The 26,884-nt window shown below is 39.3% G+C and overlaps 2 protein-coding genes across 2 annotated transcripts in view; one reads left to right on the top strand and one right to left on the bottom strand.

Annotated features, from left to right (window-relative positions):
- Positions 1-26,884, bottom strand: part of spg (dedicator of cytokinesis spg) — an 80,647-nt gene that overhangs the window by 28,825 nt on the left and 24,938 nt on the right. The window lies entirely within an intron of this gene.
- On the top strand, positions 1,639-26,884 carry Inx3 (innexin 3). The gene is made up of 9 exons (XM_077435156.1): positions 1,639-1,930; positions 14,192-14,368; positions 24,415-24,611; positions 25,037-25,159; positions 25,237-25,332; positions 25,978-26,088; positions 26,163-26,299; positions 26,375-26,513; positions 26,591-26,884. The coding sequence occupies exons 2-9, from the start codon at positions 14,206-14,208 to the stop codon at positions 26,768-26,770; spliced, it is 1,146 nt and encodes a 381-aa protein (XP_077291282.1). The 5' UTR covers positions 1,639-1,930; positions 14,192-14,205; the 3' UTR covers positions 26,771-26,884.

Genomic DNA, 26,884 nt, shown 5'->3' with positions numbered 1-26,884 from the left:
TTCAAGTTTTCAGTGTCTCGTAATTCAGCGACTTGTGTAATAAAAATGCTGCATTATTTGAAATTGGCCAGGAAGGCGCAATGGGGTTTACCTGTTAGGCCTTCCTGGTATAAGTTAAAAATAAAAATAAAATATATGTAAGTGATGAGATTGAATACCGAATTTGGTCATTTTCAGATTTCATCCAAAAGTATGGTCAATTCCAACTCTTATACTTTCATATGTATGTTGGTGGCCGCAGCAAAGTCGTATAGTGGCCGCATGCGGCACTTGAAAATCACTGGTATATCGCCAAAATTGAGTAACATATGTGTACCCAAATATTGAAAAAGGGTACCATTTATCGGCCAGGCAAAATAGCCCTATTTCTCTACCTTATAAACATCTCTAAAACATTTCGCCCCACAAATAAAAAGAGTGCCCCTCTCTAAAATAGTTCGTATGTATATAATCTAATATATAATTGCGAAAGAGACTTTGTATATATGTACATATATCTGCATATATGTAACATTGGTTGGGAATTCGTAAAAACCATATTCGAATTTTTTTTTTCGATTAATAGGCGCCGATTCGATTTTTTTTCGATTCAAAGGATTCGAAGGCCCCGTGGGCGAAGTCCCGAGGGGCGCCACCGGATTCTGGTATACATACAATTTCGAAAGAGACTTAGTATATATGTATGTTTGTTCGTGACAGTCAATTTAATAAAAGCTAGATCATGAAAACGTGATCAGTAATCGATTCTGAGTTCGAATCAGTCAAAATCTCGAGTTCAAATTTTCGCATGATTACAAAACTTCATCTATTATTACTACGTACATAGATAAAGTAAAAATGAATATACAAATAAATTTATATAAGATAAAACTATTCAAATAAATTTAATATACTGTTAAATAACTAGTAAAAAATAAAAATTAAATGAAAATCTTTCAAATTAAGTTTTATGTCAAATAACGGTAATTGGACTATTCGTCACATTGGGGTGGTCACAAAGACAATTTTTGCCATGAAAATCGCGAATACACAATATTTGGCACTCAAGTTCTCGTTACTATGATAGTTATCGTTAGTATGATGGACTTTTCGGCTGCCAGATGTTCCGTTATAGAGATTTTAGTGACTTTGTGACGAGTAATTTGTGACCAGTAATCACCGAACCCAAATAACAATGTTTGATCGCTTTTCTTTGAGAATTTTCATTAAACGATTGAGTCTTGAATCAAAGTAAAGTTTAAAAAAAGTGCAATTTTTATTATTCTCCTTCAGAAATAAACAAAAAGAGGATATTTTGATTGTAAAAAAAATAGAATGTTGTCTTCAACCAGGACGTCTAGTCCCCATAAATCAGTCGAAAGTTCGAGGCCGAAACGGAAGCTTTCTATAAAAAAAAAAAACAACCGCGTAATAAAAATAGCGCGTTTGGATTTTGAAATCGGAAATCGAAGCACAAAACAGTAGCGCCACCATCAGAGATGCAGCAGCAGAGCAGCCAGCAGCGTTGCCAAAACTCGCACGTTTTCGCACACATGGACACGTGAACACATGGACACAGGTGCGCCACCGTTGCCACGCAACGAGTCAACAGATGCTGCTTGGCGGGGCCGACAGTTGGCAGCACTGTCGCTCAACAATGTCCAACAAAATCGGGCGAAGAGCGAAGCAGTGAACACCGAACCAGTCGCCTCGCGGGTCGCGGCCGCGTCGCACGTGCTCTTCTTCCACTCCACCTCCACATCCACATATCCACATCGAAGGTCCAACCGAGAGACCAAACGGCCATAACACTGCATCACTTAAAACCCCATTCGAGAGGTAGTCGGCAACACCTCGACATGCTCGCGCAGTGATACCGCGTCTCTAGTGTTGTGTTTGTTGTTGTTGTTTGATTGTTGTTGTTGTTGTTTGTTGTGCTCCGTCGTTGCAGGTAAGCTATAGCGAGTGTGTAATTCCAGAATCCCCTTTGTCCCGCACTCCTTACCACGTGACCCTGTTCATTCGTTGTCGGGACTTTTCCGTTGTCGCGCTGGAGATATCTGTTGTGTGTTGTGTCGTGGAGATCTTTTCTCCACTCGCCGAGATCAGTCAGCACAACAACCGGTCTCTCTGTCAACCACTACTGTTCATTCACTTTGTTCGTTCGATGGTTGGCAAGATGGTCCCCGTCTGCCGCACGGTGGTCAAATTAATATTATAATTGCGAAACCGCGTGTTCATTCTCATTCAAATGCGCGCGCGAAAGAACAATGAACTTCTGGCGTCTTCTTCTTCTTCTTCTCATTCTCATTCTTCAACTTCCGACATTACAGAGAACTGTGACGAATTTCGATCTCTTTTGTTCCCGGAAACGGTCTATCCGTGACCGATTGATTGGCGCTAAACCATGATGTACATGCATGAGGATTCCAACCGGTTCAAAATTGGCAGATCTTTAGCGAGAGATAACCATCGAATCGAGAGTTTATTAGTCACGCTTCGCGGATCTTTTTTTTAGGGGTGTGGAGCACAAAAAACTAATTTCCTAAAAGGAGCACGAATCTACTCGACGCAGGTAAATTCCAGTGCAAAATTTGAATAACGTACTGAGAAATGTTGATTAGTCCGTTCTGAGAATCGGTTACGGGGTAATAAATCGGATGTATTGCATCGTAGACTGTAATAGTACAAAAGACCTGGTCTATTATGATCCGATGGGGCGTTTATGTACGAGTAACATGAACGGAACATCTGTCCTGCCACACACACACTAAATAAAATGGGAGATGTGTTGTATGAAACAAACCAAACCAAAAAAAAAATGGTTTTGTTTCGAAACTAAAAATAAATGTTGGAACCATAAATAAAAAGTTGACGCTCAGCAGAGTAGATAAATTCTTCTTTTAATTATAAAAATGATCGGTATACGTATCAATGTCGATAGCGAGTCTTGTTAACACAGTGTGTATAAATATTTAAATTTATTCAAAACGTACCTCTCTGGTCGTGATAGTTTTGTTGAATAAAAACAAAAATAAACGATAAGGAGGCGGCTATGATAACGACGCGTTGTCTTAATTGAAATTCGATTGGGAGCATAAATCAAGTTTTCGACTTGATACTTTTTGGCGTATAAAAACCTTCCGAAGCGAAGAATGTGATGGTATTTTGAGGTTATCTGGGTGATTGGGTAGGGCTAGCATTTTTTTTTCAATTTTAATATAAAAGTACAGATTTTTTTTTAAATTTCAAATCATTATACAGTCATGGTGTAGTAAAAGGATATAGCACTGTTTTAAGGATGGTAAAAGTTATGTGTGTAATGTTATCAACGTTAAAGAAAAATCTACTGGGTAAGGGAGGTGAAACTTTTCAGCGAAATTCGTGTTTTTTTTTTGTGTATGGATAGCCTTGAGTTTGGGGAGTCAACGTTCGTTTGACACATTCCAAAGGCTCAGATGCGGTCTGTTGGGTCTACCTGTCTCGACTTGTGGGAGCACTTGTCGCCGCCTTTGGACTATGGCCGGTGCGCGTAAGGTGCAAAAATGATTTCAGCTGATGATTGTGTTACGGATTTCGGCCATAGCCGGTTTCCGTGTCTCAGGAGGTATGCGCGCGCGCTTCTTTTGACGCAAAAGTGCAAGACCGGTTAGCCGGAATGCGCGTAGCTCATCCCTCCTATACACACTCGCACACAGACACACACGAACACTGTCTGACAATCAGGCTTACATCGTCCATCCCTACTCTCGTGTGCCTCGCGAAACGGGATGACAATGGTGAGCGAGTCTCTGGTCAACGACCACAGACTCGCCACTTTCCAGTTTGCAAAGAAGGACTCGGTAGGTGCTGACTAGCCAAATGCAGCGCCGAAAAGTTGAATATATACATATATATCGGACTCAATTATAAAAGAACAAATATCTAACAATGAGTTGAGTTAAACTTCTAGACCTAGACTACTCTTATCTACAACTAATATCTTCAACCATCAGAAAATTAATATTTGGTTTAAATATTTTCAGTTTTAATAAGCATAGTTACCATATATTAGACTACTCATATGTATCTACAACTAATATCTTCAAACATCAGAAAATTCATATTGGGCTAAAATATTTTCACAGTATTAATGAGATTCGTTTCCATAGATATCTTCACAGTATTAATGAGAACAGTTGCCATAGATTACTCTACACAAGTCTACATCTGATATCTGCGAATATATCGGTTTTGATAGTTGAATCAACTAATCTTTCAATAGATTAAGTTAAAATATCGACGGCTTGGTGCACAGATATTGTATTTCCATTTTTGAACTTTCGAATTTTAAGAATAATTCAGGTTTTTCCTTTCAAGGTAATTTATGTATGTATACTACATAAATTGAAATACCTGAATTACTCCAAGATCTACAAACTCAAAATTCGATACAAATTCAAAAATGGACATACAATATCTGTGCACCGAGCCATCGATATATTCTACGTAATAATAATCCATATCAGATATTGAACCAAATGGGTTCTTATAAATTGTTTATATTTATATAACTAATATCATCAAATATCGGTTGGGTTGTCTATTGCTTTCAATAGATTGAGGTAAAATGTCTTCATAATGAGTATTGAATTTATAATTTCCATCACAAGAATTTGCCTAGGAGGTCTTCCGTAGAATTTTAAATCGTTTATTAGCATAATAATTATGCAAATTAAACAACAAGAATATGAATCTTGGTATTCAAATATCGCGAGGTACAAAAGTTTTGTGATTCATTTGAAGCAAATTAATTAAATTTTGTTTGTTTTTCCATTCTAAATTTAATGTTTGATGTTTTGGTAAAGGCCACAGATCTAACCGTGGTTTCTTCGCTAGCATTTGCTAACTACTCGTACGTATTGACATTTCCCATTTCGAATCACTTTCCAGTGGAAGGGAAAAAGAAAAACCGGTACTGCGAGAGAGGAGACATTATCACGGCTAACGGTACACGAAAAGAGTAAACATGCGGTCTTCCTATTTGTAAAGTGCAATTCATTTTTTCAAAACGAAAAAAGGCTGTTGAGCGTATCAAACGCCATAAAACATGAAAGCGTCATAAGTCACACAATAAAACACGTCCAACTCCCCCCCACCCCCTTCTGTAAAACCTCAAAATAAAAAAGAGCCTAGAAAAATAGTAGAAAATAAACATTACCGGGGCCGTATAACATTTTACGACTTTGAGATAACGCGAGATTAATAAAGAAGATGTCAGCCACTTACGGTTGACAGGGGGATTTATTTCCAAGACCCACGAATGGCCGGTATTTTTTTCCGTCGGAAAAATACTCGAAGATTTTTCTAACAGACGGAATTGATCGAATTCTAAACCGGTGCTAAATAAGGACAAATAGAAACATCTGGTGACCATTTAAAGATAACGCAATAGGCGACTACTGTTTCTCGGCTCGATCAAACTGTTGACCTTTATTTAGGATAGCATCTCGAAGATTGCGCGTGTTTTACAGCTTCGGAACTGGACTGTTGATTTCGAATGGAATTTCACAGAAATGTCCCATTTCCGACGGAAAAAATGATGCGGATGTGTCTCTTATTGGCGAATCCGGTTGCAAACGCATGAGTGTTCATGCCATGTAATTGATGGTCAAAACTGGTGGTGTGGTAGAAGATGTAGCACTAGTAGTAGCCCATCGAATTTGTATGGTAGTGGTAACAAACTACTAGTTTCGTGGGCGGCTAACACCACGTGCAAGTTCGATGGAACACCGTGGGAGTTCGTACCCATTGTTTGCTGGGCTGGGTGCACTCGAAAGGTCACAAATGCTAGGAATTGACTCGGAAAACCCAAATTTGAAGCCTTAGATACTTAGAAATGGTAATATTGGTCGCACACACGTTTGTATAAATGTTAAAGTCAACAGGTTACACCATTAGAGTAGCACTACTGGTGTTTATGCAACGCGTTTCACAGTTGGGTATTTTAGCTTGAAATTGAGGCAATGTAAACAGTATAGCAGATGCACAAGGTGCTAAGAAACATCGTTTTATTACATCAATTTGAACTGCTGTTGGCAAATCTTAAGTGCTTCACAATAGCCAAAATTACCATCTGGAGCTAGGGTTAGGATAGTAGCAGTGAACTTTGATTTTTTTATTTGATCTATAATAATCCGACTATTTTGTACTCGGTATCAATCATTGATCACGTTTTAATGATGTCTAGACTGTGTTTGTGTGTATTTTGGAGATAACACCGTTAATCCTATCACACTTTTTATCAGTTAATTGTAAATTAAGTCGAACCGAAATGGTACTTTCGCTATAATTGAATTAATCTTTGATTAACCCCAAGTTGAAAATTTCGACAACATTTTCAACTTGTATTATTTAGAAATCCAATAGAAAGCAGGTATAAAAATTGTAGATAATCCAAACAAACCCTAGATAGATAACTACCGCCGAGGATTTCGAGTTTTGTAAAGGTGTGTTTAGACTCTCTAATATATCTTGCGACAATGTAAAATAAGCAAAAGAAGTCTATAAATGAATGTATTTTTTCCAAAACTAGTTTCATCTTCTTCATTATTGTTAAAATGTAATGCTCAAAATCTAAATTCCAAGTCACAATCTGAAATACTCAGCAGTTTGGGATTTACATCGGGCAATTCTGCTATGGTTATAAATTCAGAAATTCCAGTGTAAGCAAGTCTTTATAAACGTTGACAAATGAAAGACACGGATTACACGACCCATGTCCAATGTATTTTTTTTCCAATGCTACCTTTAAAGGTAGTATTCTTGTTTACTTTGTACATGCAAAATGTACAAAATGCAATAATTAATGTTACCTTTATCAAGATACGTACAATGAAAGCCTTTGAATAGGCATTTCCCTATACTTTCCTGTGTATGCGTCTAAAATCATAACTTTTGAGAAAAACTACTCTAAAAGGTTTTCAACTTTGGATGGGTAAAAGATCGAGAGTAAAAGCTTCCAAATATTGAATCAATAGTAGTTAAATGATTTCATAAACAGATATCATAAGTGAATCTAATCGAAAAGTCAAAATTATTACTAAGCGGCTACCTCAGTAGATTGACATTTTGAAGGAGATGATATCGAGAAAGTATCCCAATAGTTTGAGAAACAAATTTTGACTTAGATCTGGTATAAAAAAATCGCAGTTTCAAAACGACTATAAATTTTAGCTCAATCTTTTGCGAAGTGAAACATAGAAGAGGCTTGATTCATATTAGCAGATTCACAAGAGACCAAACCCGTTGGTCTTGGGTTTTTAGTAAAAATTTGCTGTTTTTAGTTGATGCAGTTGAATGATGAATAGTCAGAGTCTCCTCCTGATAAATTTTGGGCACCAGTTCACAGTGTGCAGAGTGTGGACTGCCATGAATGGGAAAAAGTCCGCGAAAATGGTCATCAGCCGCAGACACTCACGTGGTGTCTTGCATCAACGGCAAACCCGTTATCTAGTTATCCCCGCTCGACTATGATGATGATGATGACATCATCGAAGCTTTGCCGCTCTCACAGACGAGAGAACTTCGCCGGCAGGTATTTCCCAAGCCGATCCCAAGTCTGCCCACCCCGAGGCGAACACGACCAACAACAAATCCGACAATTCTCACCGGAGACCCAATTTGGGCAAGACTATCCGTAAATTGAACCACAACACCGAAAACAAAAAACCAAAACGCATTACCATACCATAAAACCCAAATATAAAAGCTCGTTAATGCATGATGGATATGTGGGGGGGGGGGGGGGGGGGTGTATGTATTGTATTGACCAAGTCGAAACGAGAGCGTGCGGTTTTCGTTTAGCAAATCGTTAAAAAAAAAACCCACTAGACTTCTTCGAATCTATGAATGCGATCTTATCTGGTTTAATTATATGCCTTGCAGTTTTGACTTTGCCGCTGTTTAATTAAATTTTACCCCCTCCACTGTCGGTCGCGGAAAATATACCCATGGCTAGTGAGTGGTTTCGGATAAATTGATTATTAATTTTTCAAAGGCTCAAATGTTCACTTTGAGGTATGCAAGTGAAAGTTGACGCAATCGTCTGAACCGTAAGTTTTGAAACCAAGTCCATTTTCGAAAATATTCCAAACAAGCAGGTCATGGTCGCTAACGCTTTTGTAAAAGATGACGGAAATTATGTGTTACTAAAAAACGATATAAAAAGGTTACCAGACTAGGCGTCGAATGACTCGAAACATGAACCACAGACCGACGACACAATAATACAGTAATTAAATCAAAACCAAGATTAAAACGAGCGATTATTTTTGACCTCCACACCACTTTTGTGTAGTTACCAATGACGTAAGCAATTATAGCCAAAATAGAGCCAATTTATATCAAAAAATTGTTTTATATTTTTTGCGTTTTGATTTTAACATCGTAACGTTGCATAATAAAATACTATATATTGTATGTATAGTAGGGTACATCTAAAACAGCAAATTTTGGAATTTGGAAACACCTCTAGTTGTAAAAGTACGATTTCACATGGACACAAATAATGCGCGGATCGAAAAATAATAAACATTTAGCATTACAGAAATATATGTATTTTTATGTAGAATAATATAAAATATCGATATCGATCAGTCGAAAGTCTCAACATGAAGCCCCTCAAGTAGTCCGGGCCTTGGAACTTGAACCCCAGCTTCCCCCCCCCCCCTCTCGACGCCCCTGTATGTACCCTATTGTATAGCCTGACTTACTCCATTTCTAATCTGATTTATATCACATTGATCATAATATGCATTTGTACGTATTGACGCTAATAGTGGGAAGGATTCGAGGATCGAGCCATACTGCTGGCTTGATATATGATGTACTAGTGGTTTTACCCGGCTTTGCTCGGTATTTGTCATATAAACCGCTTAAAAATGGCAATTTATTTGAATAGTTTTGTTTAATTCAAATTTATTTGAATATTCATTTGTTTTTGTTTTATTAAATTTAACGTCACGGATTCTACGAACCAACGATAGTTACATACATGCAAAGTCTCTTTTCGAAATTATGGGTGCACCTCACGGGATCGAATTAAAAATGCACGAAAAACCAAATATCGGAAATTTCCTCCCGTATTCTGCGCGCGCACATTAATACGGGAGGAAAAGCCTGTTCCTCTTGTTCCTGTTGTATCCTGCTCGCGCAAATTAAGTGAGTATGTACCGTTTACCATGCACCATTTTTTTTTTGATCTTTCGACTTAAGATCTTTTGATTTTCGATCTTTGCCTTCCGATATTTGGTTTTTCGTGCATTTATAATTCGATCCCGTGGGGTAGACCCCGAAAATATATATTAGATGATATGACAGACGGTTCTTCGACGGACTCTTTTTCTGAAAGTGTTTTATTTTTTTCACTTTCCCGAACAATGCCGAACAATTTGGCTAGTATTGAAGTAGTTGATCAGATGATGATGAACTTATTGCCGAGTTGAGCGAGACGCAAGTAGACGGCGATGCTTCCGTGTATACCTATCCCAACAACACACACCGCACGAAGATCGTCGGTTGGTGGTTTCGGCGAGTACCCGAAAGGTATGCGCCCGGGGTTATCGGACGGGTCATGCTCTCGGAGAAGATTCAGAGTCGAGAAGAGTCGGAAAGAGACGGGTAGCGCACGGCCGGTCGGTGTATATACTATAGTCCGATCCGGTAGTGGCTTCTCGTCGTAAGCCGGTGGTTGGCGACGGTGGCCCGCGGCGCGGGTCGGGCCGGCCATTACCCGCTACCGCGGACCGAAATCACCGGTTCCGGGGCCTCCACCAACACCACCTCTCTTGATTGATGATTCGCTTCCTCGGATTCGGCTCGGTGACGCGCGAATGCCCACCGAATCCCCACACGCTGCCAAAATCCGCCGATGGGGGGTGAAGGGGCGGGGCGGGGTGGGGGGTGAGGTGTTTACCACGCGCCGCAGCCCTATTCATCATCGTCCGAAACGCTAATTGCCGCGCTCAACAAGTTAATCTCACTTGCGGTATCAGATACGTCCATTTCCGCGGGTGTATGTGTGTTGAGATAGGTCGCTGGGTAATTCGGAAGCCTGCTTGGGTTGGGTTGGGGCAAAAATGTTGATAAAAACAGCAATTTCCAAGATTAGACATCAAATTTCTAACATTTTATTAAGGGTACCATTTATCGGCCGGGCAAATAAAAATAATGCCCCTCTCTAAAATAGCTCGCACGATAGATTCGATTCTCGCCCGGCAAATCAAACGTCAAATGGGTTGGGTTGGGGCAAAAATGTTGATAAAAACAGCAATTTCAAAGATTAGACATCACATTTCTATAGAAAGATATTGGGAAAAATACATTTTATCACCCGGGCAAATAAAAATAATTTCCCTCTCTAATATAGCTCGCACGATAGATTCGGTTTTCGCCCGGCAAATCAAACGTCAAATGGGTTGCCAGTAACAAAAATAAAATTTTTCAAAAATAAATACCGACCCTAATTAACTAATTAATCTTAAATGAATAGGGCCAACCCTAACTTAACCTAACCTTTAAATAAATAAGTGTTGGCTGCTAAGATATTACGATTACCCATTGAAAATGTAACATCAAATTTTATTATTGCTACTGGCAACCCGTTTGACGTTTGATTTGCCGGGCGAATGCCGATTCTGTCAAATGGTTAACTATTGTCCTACAAAGCAAGAGAACAAAAAAAAATGGTTGACTATAGTGAACTATTTTTATCGTTCGCCGTTTGGTGTCCGGGGCTGTTTGGTCGTGGAACCTGGCAAACTACCTTTCTATTCAATATTTTATCACAAATGAGATACATTTGCTCAAATGTGTACGCGAAAATGGAACGAATTTGACAAGAGGAAATCTGCAACATTTAACAAAAAATTCTAAGCATTCTATTGTTCGTGCCGGAAACGACAAATTTTTGTAAATCAGCATCAAATCACTTTTGTATAAAATCTGACATGCTTCAAACCATTTTTGAGGGGTTTTATAAATGACTTTCGCGCAATTGAATAATACTAGTATGCACTTCGGATACCAAAACTAGACAGGCCTTGACTCTTGAATGAAGAAACTTGAGCGAAATTTTCGTGTTTAGCTAATTAACAAACCACCCACAGGCAATAATCGGTATAATGAACCCAGCTATAACGAGTATTTCACCATTGTCACGATCGATTTCGTCACTGTGCACGTATTTCACCGTGCTTCCGGGAAGATACTACCATTTACAAGCAACATCAATGATTCACAAAGTCAAGGATTCAAGCCTTACACTATCTGTGTCGTTCGTAAGCACTTGTGAATCATACTCAAAGCTATGCGATCTCGACCGAGCCACGAACGAACATTTCTAAAAATGAGTAATTGAAATGTCAAAAATCGGATGTTGAACTTTGCAAAAACACGCGATTTTTTACTACGCTCGGATAGATTTGCACATTCGATATGCCGCCTTTTCCAAAGATCACTGTGGAGTTTTAGATTACGGTCGATTACAAAACCGCTGTGTACTCAATTGCTGCAGGCCCAGAAGGTCAATTGTTTGATTGTGCTCTTCGAGAAAAATAAGAACACTAGGCTCCAGAGCCTCGATGCTAGATATGGCATGACACCTGATACTCAAATATATAAGACGCTTCTTCTAATTGACTCCTCTGAGCTTAGGTGCCGGTGGCAATTTGCTTTTCCAACAGCACCGTTTCAACATGTGCAACGAGATTATTCCACGGATTTTGAATTTTATTGGTAAAAACCGGTTAGGCGAGTCTTCTCCGCCCATATATATATCCACTCCTATCTGCACACTTCTTTTTCTCTTCGATTTTGCATCTGAAAATACAGTGTACTCTCCATTATCCGGGCTAATGATGGGGAAGAAGCACGGATAATCCGAACTACTTCTTTTTATTTCGTTTTAATATAAAATATAACCCAACGGGCTTACATGTTTAAAAAGCATTGTTTTTTCTGTGGTTTTGAGAAGATTTTCTTGTATCAATAGGAATCTTTCTAATAGCTGTCCTTCTTGATCGATTTATTCTAATAAGTCGTCAAAAGAAATGAATGATCAAAGCAATTGATGATTTCCTCTTAGGTTTACTTAACAAATCACAATCTAAACACTCGTCATTCATTTATCAGATATTTCACTTTCATCAGGTTCATAAAAATCCAATGAATCTCTTTGTATGCCTGGAAGAATTTTACTTTGGACCAAGATTGATTTACTCCATATATGTATGTGTAGCACTCAATATCATAAATTGGTGAAATAATTCCTTGATTTGAAAAATTTATAGTTCATTTTATTAAAAATACTGGATTCATGCACGGAAAATCGAGAGTATTCTTATTGAGTTTTGGTTAACTGAACCCGCATAGCTTGATTTGAGCCAATTATGTCCAATCCCAGAATTCAATCTCCGTTGGATTTTTTTTACTCCACGATTAAATTTGCTTGTTAGCAGTGCTATAATTAAAATTTACTGGACGCCTTATGCATGGAGATATTGCAACGTCACGTTAACGTCCGTTACGCTTTATCGCCGACTAGATTTTCAAGTTTTTTTTTATTATTTAAAAAAATATCGAGTCTTCAAACTTAAGAGTGGAAATCATTCAATCGGGATGCAAATTTTCCGTATTTGATGAGTTTCCGCCTAATTGAGACACAAGTCCAAGTCAAGGAAGACCTTAATTGGTTGCGCCAATTGTTAAGTGCTTCTGTGCAGGCAGCAAGATCTCTTTCGTATCTGGGCTTTAATTAATCAAACGTGCCCGTCGGTTGCGCAACATTCCACATTCCAAGTCCGAAACAATTCTCACGAGTCGCTTTTTAGAGACGTCTAGAGACCACGCGGATGCTAATAGAAAAAGCTTGTCGGACGCTAGCCGGTCACTAAAAAAAAAGAAGTAAAATAAGGAAAAAACGCGTTTGGTGTGAAGAAGACATTAACATAATTACGTTCGGATGCACGCGTTACGTTTCTTATAGTTTCCTTCGATTGTTTTTAATCGTGAATTGTGTCAACCCTTTCAAGTAAAAAATGACCTTTTGAAACTTCAATTGGTGTATAATGGCCAGAAGAAATAAAATACCATTGACCTGGTACCAGTCAATGCCAGTCAACTTCATCAATTGACATCATCAATTCTTAAGTTCAATTTTGATATTAGTTAATCTTTAGACTAAAAGACTACTACATACATAATTGGCAAGCATCCACTCAGCATGTACTTTTAATTACAGCTAGACTTTAAGCTTTGGATTTTGAGCCTTTATCAATACCAAAAAAATGATGCATGGGTGGCATTGAATGCCAAAATGTTGCATAAAGCTTAGTTTATTCAATTTATACAAACGCGAAAGATGTAATGTGATGTAAGATGAAGATATGTGCTTAAATAGCACCCTAGAGTGTAAAAGACCACACATTAGATGTTTGAACAAAGTGAGGGAAAAAATGTGATTTTAGAACAAAGAAGAATTCAAGCCTTCTGATACTTGATCTAAGAAACTGATACATCCGATGTTCCTACGATTTAAATGAACTATCATTTCGCTTCAAGATAAATCAGTGTTTGATCATTGAATGGTACTCTTCAAAATTTAGATCAAAATAGCGTTCTGCCCGTTGATTCAATGGGTGGTTTTGGAAAATAATTGATACACGAATTAAAATAAACTTATATGCTATAATATAAATATTTAGTAAGGTAATTTATAGGCACGCGGGCGCACTTAATATTAATCGTAATAAAAAGTGAGTGTGTGTATATGTCACCCGTGACTCGGCTCAACGTCGCACATGCCTGTCGTCAAATGACGCTCCACAACCCCCCCCCCCCCCCACTTCTCCGGTACCATGCTACCCCGCGTCTCGAATACTTTGCTCTGATTGGGTGTGTGTCCACGCGCCTGCCACACACATAGTCACATATCCACATCGGTCACGTCTCTTTGTATATATATTATTGCTTGTAACATCATGTCGGCCATACTCATTACACCTAATACGATAAATGCTTTGAGCTGGCTTCCTTAAGTCGACTGGCACAAAACATGACACACAGCACTTCCCCGAAACAGTCCTTTAATCATCCTTTGCGGTCTTCCTGTTCCGAAAATAACTGATAATAAAAAAGTTATGCGACTTGATTATAATTTTTTTTTTCTTTTCAGAACAATCTTGAAAGATGGCGGTGTTCGGGATGGTGTCCGCCGTGGCGGGCTTCGTCAAGGTGCGCTTCTTAGCAGATAAGGCCGTGATCGACAACATGGTCTTCAGGATGCACTACCGCATCACGTGCGCCATCTTGTTCCTCTGCTGCATCCTCGTCACCGCCAACAACCTCATCGGTAATACACACTTCTTTTCCTAACACCATAATGGTCTATCGCTGCTGGCATAGCATATATCTGGATAGTTATCAAAATCCAGAGTTTGTTGATTGTTGCAAGCATACAGACATGCTTGCGATTTGTATTATCTAATCTATAATTTGGAAAGAGACTTTGTATGTAAATATCCTTGGTCGTCGTTTTCGTCGTTTTCGTCGTCGTCGTCCGTAGATCGGTGACGTCATCGAACACGTGATTCGATTTTTTTTTTTCGATCCATGGGCGCCGATTTGTTTTTTTCGTTTCAATGGATTCACCCCCGCGGGGGCGCAAAGCGAGTAGTTTCATGGGGCCCCGCCAGGGGCGCCACAAGGGGCGCAGCCCCGTGGGGCTCAAAAGGGGGCGCCACAAGGGGCGCAGCCCCGTGGGGCCCCGAAGGGGGCCCGGGGGGCCCAGCCTCATGGGGCGCAGCCCCATGGGGCTCAAAAGGGGGTGCCACAAGGGGCGCAGCCCCGTGAAGCCCCGAAGGGGGCGCGGGGGGCCCAGCCTCATGGGGCGCAGCCCCATGGGGCTCAAAAGGGGGCGCCACAAGGGGCGCAGCCCCGTGGGGCCCCGAAGGGGGCCCGGGGGGCCCAGCCTCATGGGGCGCAGCCCCATGAGGCTCAAAAGGGGGCGCCACAAGGGGCGCAGCCCCGTGGGGCCCCGAAGGGGGCCCGGGGGGCCCAGCCTCATGGGGCGCAGCCCCATGGGGCTCAAAAGGGGGCGCCACAAGGGGCGCAGCCCCGTGGGGCCCCGAAGGGGGCCCGGGGGGCCCAGCCTCATGGGGCGCAGCCCCATGGGGCTCAAAAGGGGGCGCCACAAGGGGCGCAGCCCCGTGGGGCCCCGAAGGGGGCCCGGGGGGCCCAGCCTCATGGGGCGCAAGCCCTAATAGGCATTAACTAAGGGGGGCGAAGCCCTAGACGGCAATTAATCATGGGGGCGCGGAGGGGCGAAGCCCTAAAAGGCAACTGATCATGGGGGCGAAGCCTTAGACGGCATTTAATCATGGGGGCGCGGAGGGGCGAAGCCCTAAAAGGCATTAACTAAGGGGGGCGAAGCCCTAAACGGCAATTAATCTTGGGGGCGCGGGGGGCGAAGCCCAAAAAGGCAACTGATCATGGGGGCGAAGCCTTAGACGGCATTTAATCATGGGGGCGCGGAGGGGCGAAGCCCTAAAAGGCATTAACTAAGGGGGGCGAAGCCCTAAACGGCAATTAATCTTGGGGGCGCGGGGGGCGAAGCCCTAAAAGGCATTAACTAAGGGGGGCGAAGCCCTAGACGGCATTTAATCATGGGGGTGCGGAGGGGCGAAGCCCTAAAAGGCATTAACTAAGGGGGGCGAAGCCCTAAACGGCAATTGCTCATGGGGCGTGGAGGGGCGAAGCCCTAGAAGGCAAAGGCTCAGGGGGGCGCCGAGGGCGAAGCCCTAGAAGGCAAAAAAAAATTTTGATTTTTTTTTTTTGATTTTTTAAAAAAAAATTTTTTAATTTTTTTTTTATTTTTTTTTTAATTTTTTTTTTTGATTTTTTTTTTATTTTTTTTTTATTTTTTTTTTTAATTTTTAAATTTTTTTTTAATTTTTTTTTTTTTTAATTAAATTAGCTTAGTCATGTTTAAGCGGTTTATATTATAAACACTGAGCGAAGCCGGGTAATACAGCTAGTAGTTAATATTTGGAGTCCTGTATCTGCATATGTACACTTAGCCATAGTGTCGATTTAGGGTAACCTGTCATGGATGGCACTGTTGAATATATGAAAAATAAAAAATAAAATAACGGATCCGACGCAAAAAAAAGCGCCTAGAGCCAAGCTCATCAACAAATCGACCCCAAATAACCGTAACGGTAATAACCCAAACCCGCGGTGCTGTTGACCGTGCGCAATGACTCCGTAAGTACTCCCCTTGGGCTAGGCCCAAGGGGAGTACTTACGGAGTCGTACAAGCCTAAGGGCAGCCATATTGGTAAATAGGACTACATAGTTTTCCTTATGCAAAATTTTGAGTTTGTTTTCCTGTAATGTATATCTATAAGCTTATTATAAACCCCACTTTGATTGTGTATTTCCAAAAAATTACAATTTATCTTTTATTAGGTCGTTTGTTAGATGTTTAGACTGCAATGAATCCTAAACTTTTGATGCATTATTTAATACGTTTGATATATCTGCTAATTGCTCTATTGGATTCAATGAACGATAAATTATCTAACAGCGAACACAAATCGGTAAATGTGTGGGCTTCAAAATATATGCGTCACATTAACAGCGTCAAATCTCGAATCAGTATACACTGACTAGTAAGTGATTACACTAGCTTTGGTTTTTAGCTAAAGCTTACGACGCTAGATTCCGCAGATTCTCTTACTAGACAACGTATACAGTGATGCGCAAATTCATGCACTTGCTACTGTGCAATAGTAAATCTGCTTGATCGAATGAAATTTAAGTGGTTTGACAGCTGACCAAAGTTTGACGTTGCTTTGCCAATGAATTTTATGTTTTCAATTTAATTTGAAACTATCCATGGAGACCAATAACTATGTATGTCCTTAAGAAGGTGACCGGAAAAATGCACTCGAGATAGTTGCACTCTCGGGACATCCAAACTTTCAAAGATGCTCAAGGAGAACTAACGCAATAGAATTCCACAAAAAAAGCGTCAAGGGGTAGTTGTATGTTATCGGAGGGTGCTAACCTTTTTTTGTGAAATTCTATTGCGTAAGTAATTTTTGAGTGCCTTCTCGAAACTGCGCTACTTTTCAGTGCAATTTAGTGCATCTTTCCGGGAACCTACTATTATACTGTATACTGATTTTGATGATGCATAACACTCACTAGTCAGTGTATACTGATTCGAGCTTTACACTCTTACTGTAACAACTTTGAATTACACTTGATACTTTATTTTCTCAATTCAATTTGAAACTATCCATGGGAGACAATAACTATGTCCGGAAAAATGCAGTCTCGGGACATCCAAACTTACAAAGATGCTCAATGAGAATTAACCCAATAGAATTCCACAAAAAAGCGTCAAGGGATATTTGTATGTTATCGGAGGGTGCTAACCTTTTTTTTAGTACTTTTTGAGCGCCTTTGAAAATTAGAACTTTTCGAAACTGCGCTACTTTTCAGTGCAATTTAGCGCATGTTTCCGGGAACCCTTCAAGAGGTCGAGTATCATAAAATTTTTTTAAATATTGACTTTATAGTTTAGCTAGATAACTGTCTCGGCCTCCGATGGAAATTGCTTTCGGGCTATATTCGAGAGGGGGGGGGGGGTTAGTTGGGTTGGGTTGCGAATTTTAAGGTTTAATTTCATAAAGCTAAAGTTTGATAAACAGCCCAACTGATGCAAAATTTGTTGAATTGCTGTTTGAGGAATGTTTTTTGGTTAAGCTTCACCCTCCCACCGCCCAGCCTCCAGGGTATCGTGTAAAATGTTGACGATCCCTGCGATTAACCGGGCAAAATTAAGGTGTCATAACACCGGCGAGGCGAGCATCAATCTAAATCGCGTTTAATGGCATCGGCCGTTTAGAAACGAATTCATCAGAACGCAGAGAGAGAAAGAGAGAGACTCGGTTGGAAGAAACCGGTTGGTTTCGCGGTGGGCAGACGGACGCCGGACCGCTCTTTCCACGTCTGCTCGTAACTTTATCTCTTTCGGCCAAGGAACGCGCGCGCAGAGATCGACGCGATAAGAAAGGGTGGGGAGTTGAGCTGAGCAAAGCAAAGCAAAAAATAAAATAAAATACATATACTGTTTTGACGTCTGATACCGCCGAGTAGACTAAAGCCGACGACCATTTGTAATAATTATGTATTATATTATGCGAGCGAGCGCTGAATGTTTCGGCATGTTTCGAATTTCGCTTAAGTTGGATTCTAGGAATTCTCCTGACCGCACACTTTCCATTGCTTAATTCCATAACGATTATCCTTTTATTGTTGTGACTCATGTTTGAAATTGAATTCAAGTACCTGAATGCAGGAAAATTCTCAGGATATTATTATACTGTTAACAAAATTGGAGTGACTCGTGTCCCGGCATGCATTCATCGAATTTTGTACTTGTTTCTAACAAATTTGATCCTAAGCGGTTTTATCAACTTTTACCGAGTTGGGTGGCATTATTAGATAGATATTCTTCTTGTGCTACTTTAAGTGGTGTCTCATCTGGCTATCCTCCGCTTTGGATAGTGCATCCCTAAATGCTTCAAAACCACCTTAGTCCAAAAAGATTTGATCTGAATCTATCTAACTTCCATAACGTTGAATAACTGTTCCTGCTTTAGATCCAAAAAAAGCAAATTGGTGCTTTTACCTAAACCACTATCTCAGATTCTTCAACCATGAAATTCTGTGTCGCCTCTCTTGCACTTTCACCTCTGCGATTCTTCAAGTGTTTTCTGTGATATTTTATCTTTGTAATGACAGTTGTAATAGTGATTCCCATATTTGAAGAAATGTAGGAGAAACTTGCCGAAATCATAAGATCGTACGAATTAATTAGTCTCGAGAACGTGCATGGCATACGATCCAGTGTGTTTTCGCCTTTATGCATATTTTATTTTTATTTTTACATAGATATATACCAGGAAGGCTTGTATAATGCAGCAAATAATAGACAAATGATGCAGCATTTTTAATACATAAATCACTATTTTGAGAAGCTGAAGAACACAAAATTAACAATTAATTAATCCATTGAGACATCTATGGATTTTTAGACTTGTACATAATTTTTTACAAATTGTACATACATTAATACAGAAGATTTATGACAGCAGGTAGGATGATTTTTTGCCAATTTTAAGGAACCGTTTCAACAATGATCATATAAAACTGGCAAACTCTGATAAGAAACGATCGACTTGGACTCTCAAATATCCAAGTCTAACCAGCAGTATATTAAAGACTATCCCGGGATCGAACCCAATAATCTCTTGGTGCTAAACTGCTGGCTAAATGCATTTTCTATATATGCTGGCTATATGCATTTTCGGTACTCACGTCTAATACCACGTCACGTGTAATCACGTCCAATTCCAAACAAATTATTGTTATGAAAGAAAAATTCATAGCAAGCGATGCAATAAATCAAAACATTACAATCTGACTTGTAAATTGAACGATTGTTTCTACCAGGGCAGTTTGCTAATCTCAAGCACTAAGGAGGAAGTGCCGCCAGAGAGTGCCTATACACATAATAAAAAATTATCGCTTGTGTTATTTGCGGCCCAATGGTAAACATAACACTCGGAACAAATGAATTATGCATTGTTCCAAATGATAACAACAACAAAAGAACCCAGAGATTGAGAGATATCCCATGCAAATGTATTCCAGGCCTTGCAATATTGAACGAGTGAAATGCGAAGTGAACGCGTTTGCAAATAACTCGATTTCGACAGGTCAGGGTGTCAAGTAGGTAGAGGTGACCACCGGTCAATAAAGTGTGGGCCGTGGGGTCAAATCTGTGAATATTTCCGCACACGTCCAATTTGCTCGATGGCCCAAGTTCGGGACTTGTTGCCCCAGCGGTGTATCGTTCTAGATCAAAGCGCTTGTTTGCTACCGTTGATTCGATTACCATTGGGGGACTCTATTCGTGTAATAGATTCCCCAAGTCCCACTAGATAAATGATGATCCCACTAGATTCAAATAGATAAATGAACTCGATAAATGATCCCACTGCTGGCCAGACCTTGGTTTGTGACTCCAGGTCGATCGTTTCTTATCAGAGTTTGCCATTTTTTGTCTGATTTTCATTGAAACGGTTCGTGTAAAATTAGCATCCCCTTCCCTATATCTCTTGCTAATCTCAAGTTATTCAGCGTCTTGAGGTTCGCCAAAATTTCTCCATAGATGCCATTGTGGATGTTTGTATGAATTCGCATTTGTATAAATGCTTGTATTATATCAGTCCAAATACATTCGTCGCTTTGGAGCGATCTTTAAAGGCGAGTGTACATGTTCGATGAAACAAATGTACCGTTCCATGATAGTGTAAGGGCGAAATCACACAGGGAAGAACGGCACGCCGTGTGCTTGACTCCCCGCTGCGGGTGGTTCTCACACGTTTCTTCAAATATGGGATAAACCGTTATCGATCACTGTCAAGCAAGGATACAATTTTACCGAAAACACTCCAGGGGGACGATTTTGGAACGGTGTGTGCTGGGCGTTCCATGAATATGTGCAAGGCATTCCACATTTTTTTCGCATGTTTAAAAATATCTAAAAAATAACCATGTGCCGTTCATCGATTTGTGTTTTCGGGGATTTCTAGAAGTGTTCGGATCAAAGGACCTCCATATAAAATTTTCTGAAAAAGTCTATTTTATTTCTCAAGTAACGCCGAGCAATTCGGTTAGTGGAGATGCATATAATGTGGATCTCTTATTATACTTCTGCGTAATTTTTCTCTGCTAAAACACGTATCTATGCTTTGCGTCACATAGATAAATCTTCAAGCATTTCCGGAGCATTTTTTTATGCAATGTGACCATAAGTTTCAGTACTGACCTTGACACGTTTCATACAATAAAATAATTGAAATTAAATTGATTGTTTTCAATTTGAAGACTTTTGTCATGTAGTGTTCCTTTGAGGTTTCAGTATAACTGAATCGGTTCCAAAACTTTTCCTATGCTCTTGCATAGTTTGATCCACCTGAACATTGAAAAGGCCATATTTGAAGAAACACCGTTCTAAACACACGGTGCAAAGTAGTGTGGCGACAAAACGCGGTTTGACGTTATATTTCACTGCTCTGGTCGCCTTTCTAACCAGATAACCGTGACGCAGTCACAGTCCATTGATCTGTGGACACAAATGGCTACCGGCGACGACCCAGTAATAGTGGTTCACGATTATTATTACGCACACAGCCTCCGACGGTGGAAAAAGCGGCGAATATGTGAATAAATAATTTATAAGTCGTAGGGCACGCCTCCTGCTCCACGAAATTATTAATTGCACCTGGGATTGTGTGACGTCAAAGCCCGCTCGAACCTGTTCGGATGACGTCTGGAGCGGTGGCACTCGAAAAATTTGTAACAACGGTCTGGGCTCTGGTCTGGTCTGGTCGAGGAGTTTATAAACCTCAAGAGTTTTCCCGTCGTCTTATTGCGGCCACACGGCCGAGGTCACCTCTCGCGAGCGGGACAGGTGTATGGGGTTGGCATGGTGTTGTCCCTGTCTTGGGCAGGGCCCCCCATTGAAATGCATCCCGGTGCATTCAGGTTGCGCGTGCGCATATGCAGCATGCCTCTGCTGTGACGCCACGCGATACTGTGGCTTTCGATGCAAAACGATACGAAAATACGATAGTTTGCACCAAAAATGAAAAGTTTGCTCCAATTTCATGAAAAACTTTTTTTGACCTTAAGCTTTGGCTCGATGACTAGAATGTGTGATACGTAACCTTATAAAGGACGTATTTAGTAAAGGTTCTTTTGTTTGGAATGTTCTTAGCTGGGTCAAGGATGAGAGCTGATTGGACTTTCAACGCATGTGTATTATTTTATATAAACTTTTCATCTTTGCCACTTCTGATTCAGTTGCAATTCATTTCAAATGTCACGCTATAAATTACATAGTCATTGATTTGTTGAGTAAACTTTTTTTGTTTCTTCGGGGCAAACTGACATTTTAAATAAAGTAGATAAGAAAAAAATCATCACAGATTGTACTTTTGACCTAAAATAAATTTCGTCTACATATGTACATATATATAAAGAGGAAATTTCCAGGTTATTAATAAAATTAAATCGAGGATAGCATAGCGAGTTTCATACACCCGGCTTCGCTCGGTATTTTTAATATAATTTGTAATATAAACTGCTAGTGTAATAGTAAACATTAATTTGTTTTTTTATTAAATTTATTTGAATCAAAAAAAAAATTATATTCAACGCTATCGATACTGTCGCCATAGAAACTTTTATTTTGTTTGTTTTCGATGCTCCCACCCAAACCTTACATTGTTACAAAGTCTCTTTCGAAATTATATGTATATTAGATATGTATGATAATACCAAATTTAAATTTTTTCAGTATAACTGTTGAATTGAATTTGGGCCTGGGCAAAGCTGGTTATCTTTGCTAATATATTGTACTAGTTTCATTGTAATTGAACATTTATTTTATTATATTATACTGTACATTATTTCAAATTTGGGGCAAACTGAAATTTTGTATGGAACTAGAGCAAACAATTTCACTAAACTGACATTTGGCCAGAATAATTTCACTTTTAGTTATTATTAATGTATAAAAATTACAGAACATAAATGATCATATAATACAACTTAACAAATTAGTTGATTCCGGGGCAAACTTATGTACAATCGGTGGAAATTTTTTGACCCAATTCCTAACAAACTACTGTATTTAAAAGCTTTTATGAATTAAACCTGAAATATATGAATTCATATCAATCAATCAATCAATAAGTGAAAAGATGTATGGATAAGGCTTAAAATTTAAATCTTTTGTTTCGTCCATAGTCCGTGGACTTTTCTTAGTTGACATTTCAAACTGATAAACCAATTCGAGTCGCCCCATAAATCAACACTGTATCACACTGACCCGAATATTTCTATACGCAATGGCCAGCAGCTCTCAAACGAAGGACTGTGGCCGTCTGCGACCTTCGGCACGATCCAGTGCGGCGGCAAAAACCAGGTTTACATTTCCAGATAGGCTGCAAGTTTGTACGATGCGTCACGCCATATTCAAATTTCAACCAAATTGGGAAAATATGTGACCTTTGTGCATCAGATAGCTAGTCAAATACACAATTTTAAAACAGGTTTACGTAATATGCTTATCATTCACGTGTACAGAACATTATCATCCTCGGTGTAACAATACACTCGTAAGTTTGCTTTATAGTCTGACGTGCAGACAGAAAGTGTCAAATAAATTATTCAAATGAAAGATTGTATTATATTATTGTAGACGGGCGAGTTGTGTCCGATAGAAAAAACTGGTCCCAATTGCATAAGACCACTTCGGGTTTTCAAAACTGTCTTCTGGCTTACTTTATCGTCGGCCGATCGGCCCGACTGTATAAACAGTTTTTTTTTTGCTGCACAATTTAGATTTTAAACGATTCGATTAAATTACTCTATTTAACTTTTAACATCTGTGAGAATTAATTGTGTCATTTGAAGCCATTCGGTGTTATAATTCATTCAAAATGGTCAGTATACAAAAAAAATCCATTACTGACACATTTTGTGAAATTTGAATCGATAATGTGCAATTTTCCAAGTAGAACCCATTGAATCCATCTATTGAAATTCATTACAATATTTTAAAGCAAAAAAATATGCAAATAAAAATATACTAACTGACATATTTTGTGAAATTAAGTTAAATGCAATTTTTCGTGTTCTATGAACAGTTAAAGGATTTTCGTTGTACGCCAAAAATACTTAATATTTTCGGCTAAGAACTTCGTCCAACTCATCTCAATCAGTATTTTGATGAAAATAGAGCAAATTGATCACAACGTTATGAAAATAACGAGATATAATCTGCCCTTTCCAATGACCCAATGAACTTGCTTACAAAACAAACCTTTTTCAATGTACATAATTTGCATCAATTTATACAAACTGCCGTCACAGTTCGACCTAACTGGCAGGAAATAGCTCATCTCTCACCTTGGCCCATCACAGTTGCATAGCTGCATCGGGGTTTACAATAGCCCATGCAGAGGGGATCTCATTGAAGATACGAAGGTCGCCCACGACACAGTACAAAAATATGGACGATAGCGTAGCGAAATTTATGTGCATATGCAAAAACGTCACATTCTTGCACCGAGTGGGTCAGCGTCCTTATTAGCATAGGCGATAACCGTCAGGTGGGCCGTAACTTAATCACCTGCCTAACAAATCGAGTCACTCACCTGTATAATGATATATGTATACGATCACTAATTTGAAAACAAGTCGTAACACCATTAATCATTGAATTAATTGAATGTATTGATTACTCTTCAGGCGATCCCATATCTTGCATCAACGATGGCGGAGTGCCGAACCACGTCATAAACACATTCTGCTGGATCACCTACACTTTCACGCTGCCAGGAAACGACGGGAAGCACAACGCTCATCCTGGACTCGGAAACGACTATATGGCCGATAAAAAAGTACACAGCTACTACCAATGGGTGCCGTTTATGCTATTCTTCCAGGTAACGATGATTAAATACATGTAGAGTGGAGAGGAAACAATTAGACTATTAGCATCTTGAAAATGACAAGTATATAAAACAACTACAGTCATTTTATGAAGATAATGACACTCAGATGAGATCTGACAAATCAGAAACACACGGTCAGACGTAATCCATCATTATATATTTTACTTTCATGGAATTTCTGACACAATTGGATAGATTAATGATATATACTGTCATTAATGATAAACATCCGAGCAGAAGTTCAGACATTACTCCAAGAAAAGTGGCAGATTACGTTCGACAACGTACTGATTGACATTATTACTAAAAAAAAAAAATACTTCAAATTACTGATTGCCTAATTGTTTCCACCCCAACAGCATTTGCGATAAAGATTTTTAAAATGTTCGATGCTTAATCAAGTTTCATATTTACAGGGCATTCTGTTCTATCTGCCTCATTGGATTTGGAAAAATTGGGAAGAAGGCAAAGTACGTATGATCTCCGAAGGCATGCGAGGAACTCTTGTTATAACCGGTGAAGATATCAAATCCCGTCAGGTATTTAAATTTCATACATATGAATACATCGCGATGCTTTCATTGAAACTAACGATTGTTTTTCTGTATCATTTCAGCATCGTTTGGTGCAATATTTGATAGAGAGCAGACACACGCACAATACATACTCCTTTGGATACTTCTTGTGTGAAGTTTTGAATTTTGTCAACAGTGTAAGTATTTCGGTGACGTTTTTGTATTATGATAAATGAAAATATCACCGACGTAGCAAAATGTTATAATGTAACTATTTTATTGTTTACGGCAGCTAAACCTGGGATAGTTTTGTAATCGGTAAGAAATATAAGTGTGTGTTTCGATGTGGATTTTAACGTACTGAAAAATGCATGAATGTGTGCCGTAATAAGTTTTATATTTACAAATAAGAGCTAGGATATCCCCCGTCCACCTATCAATCGCAAATCAAAATGCTTATTGTTATTAAGGCTTAAAATCATTCAAAATGTTTCAATCTAGAAACTTGACTAACTTTAATTCCTTGTCGTGGCTTATCTTATAATAAAAAATACACCAGATATTGCAATAGCAGGCCTTTCAATACTAATTATAAGTCACACATTCAAAATCAGCATACGTTTAATTTCGTTACAAATCTGCTGACTGTTTGAGTATGATTTATTATATATGTTTACTATTACAATGGCCTCAAATTCAACGAAAATCTAACATAACCTTAAGCACGTTTGCTGTATAATATTAAGACTTTGCTTTTGCTTTTTAAATAAGTTGTTAAACTTAACCTAATCTAATACTGCAACCATTCAATAACACAATGTAATATTAAATTTGACTTTCAGGTCGGAAATATCTTCTTCATCGATCTGTTTTTGGGAGGATCGTTCTTGCAATACGGAACTGATGTCGTCCGCTTTTCCAATATGAATCAAGAAGAACGTACAGATCCGATGGTAAACATTCGGCAATCCAATTCATAACTTACATATTGAAACAGAATGATCAACTTGATTGTATTTACTTTCAGATTGAAGTATTCCCCCGCATTACCAAGTGTACGTTCCACAAATTCGGAGCTTCGGGTACGATACAAAAGCACGACGCCCTGTGCGTCCTCGCCTTGAACATCCTCAACGAGAAAATCTACATCTTCCTATGGTTCTGGTAAATAATCTACATTACATTTTACAGTATGAAATGAAAAAAGTACAAATTTTGACTGAATCTCATCCTCGACAGGCTTATAATACTATCGGTAGTATCTGGATTGGCGCTGGTATACTCCGCTGGAGTCGTAATGTTGCCGAACACCCGCGAGACGATTCTCAAGAAGCGCTTCAACGTGTCTGGTATCCCAACGTACGTGGAAAAAACGCAGGTAATTCAAAGTTCCAAAGTTTCGTATGTGCTTTATATGCAAATTGCATGATGTTTACATGAGGATTTTTTGTGCAGATCGGTGACTTTTTGCTGTTGCATCTGCTGGGTCAGAATCTGTGCGTCACCGTCATGAGCGACGTGCTCGGAGACATGTCAAGACACTTGCAAGCAGGTTCCAATCCGCCGTCGGCACCGTCGACTTTGGAAATGGCGCCGATATATCCGGAGATAGAAAAATTTTCAAAGGATGAATAGTCGTCGACGACGACGTCAAATCGGTGGACGCAAGAGTTCGTTTTCATCCGATGATAAAATGTAAACGAACATGTGATTTTTATTATATAATTGAATTTAAAAAAAAGAGAAAAA

The sequence above is a fragment of the Arctopsyche grandis genome, chromosome 7, assembly GCF_051622035.1.
Source record: "Arctopsyche grandis isolate Sample6627 chromosome 7, ASM5162203v2, whole genome shotgun sequence".
Lineage (NCBI taxonomy): Eukaryota > Metazoa > Arthropoda > Insecta > Trichoptera > Hydropsychidae > Arctopsyche > Arctopsyche grandis.
This window is presented reverse-complemented; position numbering and strand designations above follow the sequence as displayed.

Excerpts from the sequence above, each read along its gene's own strand:
- Inx3 (XM_077435156.1), top strand. The coding sequence starts at position 14,206 with ATGGCGGTGTTCGGGATGGTGTCCGCCGTGGCGGGCTTCGTCAAGGTG. Across the intron at positions 25,333-25,977 it reads TTTTGAATTTTGTCAACAGT|GTCGGAAATATCTTCTTCAT; the intron begins GTAAGTATTTCG and ends TTTGACTTTCAG. Across the intron at positions 26,089-26,162 it reads AAGAACGTACAGATCCGATG|ATTGAAGTATTCCCCCGCAT; the intron begins GTAAACATTCGG and ends ATTTACTTTCAG.